The sequence below is a fragment of the Dioscorea cayenensis genome, unplaced genomic scaffold (assembly GCF_009730915.1).
Source record: "Dioscorea cayenensis subsp. rotundata cultivar TDr96_F1 unplaced genomic scaffold, TDr96_F1_v2_PseudoChromosome.rev07_lg8_w22 25.fasta BLBR01000978.1, whole genome shotgun sequence".
Lineage (NCBI taxonomy): Eukaryota > Viridiplantae > Streptophyta > Magnoliopsida > Dioscoreales > Dioscoreaceae > Dioscorea > Dioscorea cayenensis.
Window position 1 is genome coordinate 88,105 of NW_024087369.1, and position 7,403 is coordinate 95,507.

At 33.4% G+C, this 7,403-nt stretch overlaps 1 protein-coding gene across 1 annotated transcript; it reads left to right on the forward strand.

Annotated features, from left to right (window-relative positions):
• The first annotated feature begins 891 nt into the window (after positions 1 to 891).
• LOC120255377 lies at positions 892 to 2,606 on the forward strand. The gene is made up of 4 exons (XM_039263209.1): positions 892 to 1,316; positions 1,399 to 1,707; positions 1,780 to 1,885; positions 1,968 to 2,606. Exons 1-4 carry the CDS (start codon positions 892 to 894, stop codon positions 2,604 to 2,606), a joined length of 1,479 nt encoding a protein of 492 aa, XP_039119143.1.
• The last annotated feature ends 4,797 nt before the right edge of the window (positions 2,607 to 7,403 follow it).

Here is a 7,403-nt window from a genome sequence, read left to right on the forward strand (position 1 = left end):
TCTTATAGTACATGGCCAGTGGTGTTGATCCCTTACAATTTGCCACCTGTTTTAGGGATGAAGCAATCTTCTTTCCTCTTATCCATGATGTTCCTTGGGGTTAATGGTCCAGGAGATGACATTGACATCTACTTGCAACCTCTAATCAAGGAGCTTAAGCAACTATGGGTTGGTGTTCAGACATATGATGCATTAAGGAAACATAATTTCAATTTGCGAGCCGCTTTAATGTGGACAATAAATGATTTCCCTGCTTATGCAATTTTATCTGGTTGGAGCACGAAGAGAAAGTATGCTTGCCCTTGTTGTGCTGCAGAAACATCGTCAAGATGGTTATCCAATGGACAAAAGTTTTGTTATATGGGACATCGGCGGTGGTTAGTAAAAGATCATCCATATAGGCTCCAAAAACATCTATTTTATGGTACCTTAGAGCTACGTGAGGCTCCTCTATCTACAAGTGGGTCAGACATCTTGTTGATGTTAAATGATGTGCAATATAGCTATGGGAAACGAATGAAACAAAGGCTAAAAAAAACAAAGACTTCTAGCAGCTCAAAGAAAAGACAGAGGGAAGAATCCAATTTTCAAGAAGAAAGTGACATCGACAAGGAAGAAAATGAAGCACATGAAGCAGATTTGTGGAAAAAGAGAAGTATATTTTTTGATTTACCATATTGGGAGCATCTCCTTCTACGGCATAATCTAGATGTGATGCACATCGAGAAGAATGTTTGTGAAAATATTATTGGAACCATTCTTAATGGTTATGGCAAATCAAAGGATAACTTGAAAGCCAGACTTGATTTGGTAGATATAGGAATTCGTCATGTTCTTCATCCTGAATATCTCCCTAATTGAAGAACAAGATTGCCTCCTGCTGTTTATTTAATGGCAAAAGGGGAGAAGGATGTGTTTTGCCAAGTCTTGAAGGACATTAAAGTTCCGGATGGTTATTCCTCAAATATATCAAGATGCGTCAACCAAAAAGAACGGAAGCTACATTCTCTAAAATCACATGATCATCATATATTGCTCCATGATTTGCTTCCAATTGCTTTACGCTTATCATCATCAAAACAAGTGATGTGTTCCATTTCTGAGCATTGCAACATATTCAAAATTCTTTGTGGTAAGGTTCTCAAGGTTGACGAGCTCGAGAAACTTCAATATCGAGCAACGATGGTTTTATGTCAATTAGAGAAGATTTTTCCACCAACTTTCTTCACTATAATGGTCCATTTGGTTATTCACCTTCCATTGCAAGCCAAACTTGGTGGACCTGTCCATTACAGATGGATGTATCCAATTGAACAGTAACATTTTCTGTTATAAACGTAGTTATAATTAGTATGAAATTAAGTTTAATTTTTTGTTGACATGGCATACCTATTTTAGGTTCTTGTTGAAGTTAAAGAATTATGTGCGCAACAAGAGATATCCTGAAGGTTCTATTGCTGAAGGTTATTTGGCAGAGGAATGTGTAACTTTTTGTTCTCGATATCTGGAGGATGTTGAAATAATATTTGATAAACCCTCAAGGAATTTGGGTGAAGTTCATGATGAAGAATTCGGCGGAAATTATTTATTTCACAGTCATGGGCAACCAATAGGCAAATTTGAAATAGCAAAATTAGATACTAACTCATTGGCACAAGCACATCGATATGTTTTACTACACCATGATGCTACCATTACACTGCAATCGTAAGTGAAGCATCCTTATGTCTTTTACATTGTATGGCATAAGTTAAAAATTTGTATTGCAATTAATTGTAGTGAGTATAAGACCATCTTGAGACAGCAAATGCGTGGTCGCCGTTCAACCGCTCGCGATGTTGATTTGCAATTCACTAAGACCTTTCATGGATGGTTGGAGGAAGTTGTAAGTGCTGAAAATTAGAAGCATAATTCTCTATAAATTTGTCAAATTTTAATTCCATACATATATTGATGCAATTTACTAGGTCTCTCGTGGAAGAGATGTGACTGAAGAAGTTAGATTTCTTGCACAAGGACCAAACCGAATTGTTAAGCGATACAAAGGATACATTATCAATGGATTTTGCTTCCATACCAAATCCCGTGAGAGATTAAGGAGAACTCAAAATTCTGGATGCCTTGTTAATTCTTCAACAATGAGTTATGCTAGCGCAAGTGATGCTAACCCCATCCAAGGAAATGTTGACTATTACGGGATTTTGAATGACATTATTGAGCTAGATTACTTTCAAAAATTCAAAGTTGTGTTGTTTCGATGTGATTGGGCTGATGTTACTAATAGTCGTGGTATCAAGAAAGATAAATATGGATTTAGCATGGTTAATTTTTCCAGATTAATCCACACAGGTGCTCATGTCATTTATGAGCCTTATGTATTTTCATCACAAGTGAAGCAAGTATTCTATAGTAAAGATCTCAGCGAATCTGGATGGTATGTTGTGATACGCAATCAAGCCAGGGAAGTGTATGACATGGGTGATGAATCCACAGAAAGTGGTTCTCGAACTGATTGTTTTCCTACTAGTAGTGAAAGGATTTTATCTTCTAATGATGATGAGCAATGGGTTCGTGAAGATGTCAATGAGGATGTATATGCAGCTTGATCAGTTAATTACGTAATATTTGTATGATGACTTACAATTTTCCAGTTTCAGCGTTTCTAGTGTTAGTTTTATGTACTCTTTCATAATCTATAATTTATTTGCCAATCCATCTCATCTTTATAATTTAACTTAGTTCTTCTCTTCATTTGTGATTGTTATATTGATTCTTTTTCTTTTTTTATTGAAGTTTGATGTTTTTAGGAAGTATAGTATTCAAAGATCTAGCAAAGTGAGACTCTTACATGATTTTTGCGTGCGTTGTGATTTTGAAATTTAAGTGTATGACATGCATTTGAAATTCTTAATGCCTGGCACTGTTTCCTCCATATAATGTAAGCCTTTTACTGGAATTTGAGTTTCAAATTATTTAAATTGCATCATATAATAAATTTACTCCAATATGTCATTCATAGGATTAATTTGTTATATGTGTTTGATATTTTGGATCAAGTCTTTCCAACAAATTGGAAAATGTTGCACATCAATTCCATTCAATTTCACTGAAAATTTGATGCATGTATAACTTAATCGACTTGGGTCATCATGGCATTGATTTGATTCAATTAATGGTTCTTTTCCTCAGTTTTTTTGGGAGTAAATATGGATTTTGGATGGTTTATTGCTAGGAATTGGGCCCTTTTTTAAGCATATACACATTACTAAATGGATGTAAATTTAATGTGTTCCTTTCATATAAATTTCAGGACCGGGAGATACTTTCAGAACTGATTTTGCAACGAAACAAATAATCCTTTTTGACCAGCAGGTATAAATCATCCTCATCGAGTTGGATTTACATGTTAATGTGTTTTTAAAAAAAGGAATGTTCTTTATGCAAGTGAATCATAGCAAAAATTTGACCATTATTTGATTGTCAAGTTATTTTTCATCTAACTGCTAATTCCTCCATATCTCTTTGGTTGGTTATATGTTATATATGCAATTTTTACTTTATTGACTATATGCAACTGATGGTGAACACCCATATCTTTCAAGGTTAATGTGATTCTTTTTCTCGAGTTTGGTGATGCTCGTCTTTAACACAAACTATATAGACTTGTGCCGAAATAGAACATCTGATTTAATCAATTAGTTTCCTAGAAGTAGGATGTACTTTGTCAAGATAATAGGTGCTTCCTTTTTCTCATATGGATGTATGTATATTGTGTTTTGACAAGAAAGCTTACAATCATGATGAATTAACTTCATCCATGAAGATCGAGCATTCTTGCTTTTTCCTTGAATAGTTTTTATTTCGAGTGTATTTATTTTTTTATGTCCAGAGACCTTTTTGTTGATTTTTATTCAGGAAGGGATTTGTAATCCGGACATGTTATGTTTTTAATAAGTTTGTTCAGTCAAGGAGTGGGTCTGTCTTGGTTTTTTTGATTTTTTCACTGCCCTCGCTTTCTTTTGATTTTTATCCAAAAGATAGTAGATGCCTTTTATTTTTTTGACATCATCAGTGATATATATTTGACATTAATCTGCATAAGGGCTTCTTCTTTTAGGAACTTGAAAAAGAAGAACTTGAATTATATTCTTATAGAATCTTGTTGCATAATCTGCAGTTCATTGTTTTATTACAAACAACATGATGCATGACTTATTTGAGAAACATTGAATGTTGTTTTCTTTTTGTCTTCCTATTCATGCATTATATATTTGCTCTTCAGATGCAATCTTATCCTAGAAAACAATTTCATTTTTTACCATGTGAATAATGGCAATTATCAATTATCACTAATTGTTTCTCTAGATGAATCATGCTCTGCCAGTTCTGTTTTATCTTCTAAAATGACAAGACCAAGCAATACTGTAGTAATTTGTCAATTGAATAAATAGAATCGAGTTCATTCATTGGTCTGATGACTCTGATTAGTAAATATATCAGTGATTGTTCAAAGTCCTTGAGAAAATTAATGGTTACAGAATGTTCATCAATAGATTTGATTGATAGAGAGTGTGAGATAAAACAAGAAATTAATATACCTGCAAAATAACATGGAAATAGTACAGAGCCATTAATTAAAGGTGGTATGGATTGTATCATAAAGTCTATGAGATAATCTATGACTTATTAGTGGATGAGTTTCTCACGTCTCTTTATCACATCAAAGGTAGTCTTTCATTTATTCAATATAGTCCTGTTCACTGGTTGTTATCAACAGAACCAGCAAAATAATCAGCCCTTAAAGACTCCTGGAGCAAAATAGTAGATGAGTTTCAGGAGTCTTTAAGGGATGATTAATGTGAAATTCAAGAATTTTTGTATGTTCAATCAAAATGGAATGGTTGGGAAGCCATGCTTGAGAATCTGAACTGTTTATTTAATTTTCAGATATAAAGCTCCTAATCTGTGTTCTGCATATGATGTGATTGACGAAATATCACCATCTTCTTTATAGCACAGTACTTTTGAGATGCATGGTTTGACAAATATAAGTTTTGCATGTTACTAGTGTCAGAGATGGAAGAGCAGTTAACCTGTAAAAATAGGGCAGCTTTTATTGAGATTGATGTTCTTAAATTTCAGTGAAATCACTTTATAGTGCATTTTTTTAATATCTGTTTTCATTTGTAAAGATGATTGCTGGTCTTACTTGGGAAAAAAATAAATAAATGTTGTTCCCTTAACTACAAACTTGGTTATTTTGGTAGATTTCATTATGAAGCTGCAAATGCTAATGTTGAGAAGATATTGACCAAATACAAGATAAGAACTAAGAAAAGTGGATGAAAATTTGATTGAGAAGGTGAGAGAAAAGGGTGTTGAAAGGAATAATTTGTAGGGGGGTCATTTGCACATGGTGCTGAGCTTCAATGATCATTCAAAAGCAGGTAACTTAGAAGATTGATTTTCTAATAATTGAGATTTTGGAAATCACTTTTGGTAGAGAAATGGAACTCAACAAGTACATGCTTCTTGGCTTATTGATTAATAGATAAACTTTGACAACTAGGCAGCTAGAATGACTTAATGAAACCAAAGTCCAAAAAAAGACCAGGGAAAGTCATTGCCAGCTTTAAAATCTGATGCTTTTACAGTAGCCGTTAAAATTTCAAATGATACAATGAGAAGTGGGAAAAGTTGGTGGAAAATAGCAGAGCGTGCATGGGTAACACTTGAGACAGAAAGAAATAATGCAAGTATGATGCTTTTTTATGTACCATCTTGCATACAAAAGGCCTGCCTATTCAATTACATATATATGCATATGTATTTGATTATTTTTGAAAACTTTATTGCTTATCTACTTGCATGGATTGCATCAATAAAAATAGTAAGCAGGTTAAGTTCTTTCTTTCAACATTCCACCACACACTTAAAAAATATATATATATATATGAACAAATTGAATTTCTAATGCCTTTCATAGTTTCAATTAATTGTTAAGCTGTTGTTATATTTTCTAAGCCTTTTTTAACCTCTTTGTTGAATATAGATTTAATCACTTGATTGAAATATGCTTACTATTACTGAATTTCCTTCACATGATTGAATCTCAAGCAAGTTAATATATACACATACATATATATATATTATTTATTCTTGTTTGATGTATACCTACAATTATGATGTCATGTAGACAACATCAAGATGCCAATATTAAAATTGAAGGCTATGAAAGTAATCCGATCTGAAACAAATCCAAGTCAAAATGCTGGTACATCTAATGAAGGTGGGATGTCATCTACTCAAATGCATGATGCTCAACCTCGCACCTCAAGTCATTCATCAGATACTGATTCAAACCACACTGGAGATGATGAAAACCAAGACCATGGTAACATACTTGAAAATACCAGTGGCTCGGTTAATGTAAACACAGGTATTTTGTGCAATTGATTTGAAAAAAACAACTTTTTTGAGAAATGGATTCAAACCATTTTGTCTTGATGAACGGGCACATGAATTGTTTTAGTTGACAATGTGGGACGCCATAAAGGAAGAGGATGAACAACTTTGAAGGAGTTGTGGGCACTGCTTCCAGAAGATAAAGTATTGGTCAGTGCAAATCGGCTTGGACAACCAATTGGGCCTGAGGCACAATTGTTTTCTTCATTCTTGGGTATGATTGCTCGCTCTAGCCAGAAGATTGGTCTTCAATATGAAAGTTGGCATAAAGTGCCAAAAACATTGAAGGACAAACTATTAAACTTCATCGAGGTATTCTTTTATGGTTAAATTTGTGTTATGCATAAGGTGCTATTTATTTACAAAAAAAATCTTATTATGGTCATAATATTTGGTTGAAATTATTTTTGGTTGTCAAATAGATGCGCTTTGTTCTTGAAATCCCAAAAGACTATGTGCTTAAGTCTTTGGGAAAGAAATGGAGGGACTACAAACATGATTTGAAAAAAAAATATTTCAAACGAGAGGATGGACTGCAAGCAAATAAAGAGAAGCATCCAGAAGGGACCAATACCTGGCAATGGGAAGAGTTAGTTGACTTCTGGTACTCGAGGAAAGGAGAGGTACGAATAATATATTGTTTATTTTAAATGTAATAATCATGGTATCTTACATATGTAATTTAATGTTCATGTTATTATGCAGGAATCAGAACAAGTTGGGGTTTCCTCGAGAAAGCAACAAAAGTATACACACACTTCTAGTTCAAAAAGTTTTGCGAGAAAAGAAAAAGAAATGGTAACAAATTGTTAACTCTTTGAAATAGATTCAATATTTGGTTATGTACAATTTTTTTCCCCCAAAGAGTACAATTTGCTATTAAACATTACTAATCTATATTTTCTTGATTTAGGAGCTTAGAAGTGGAAAAGAAAATA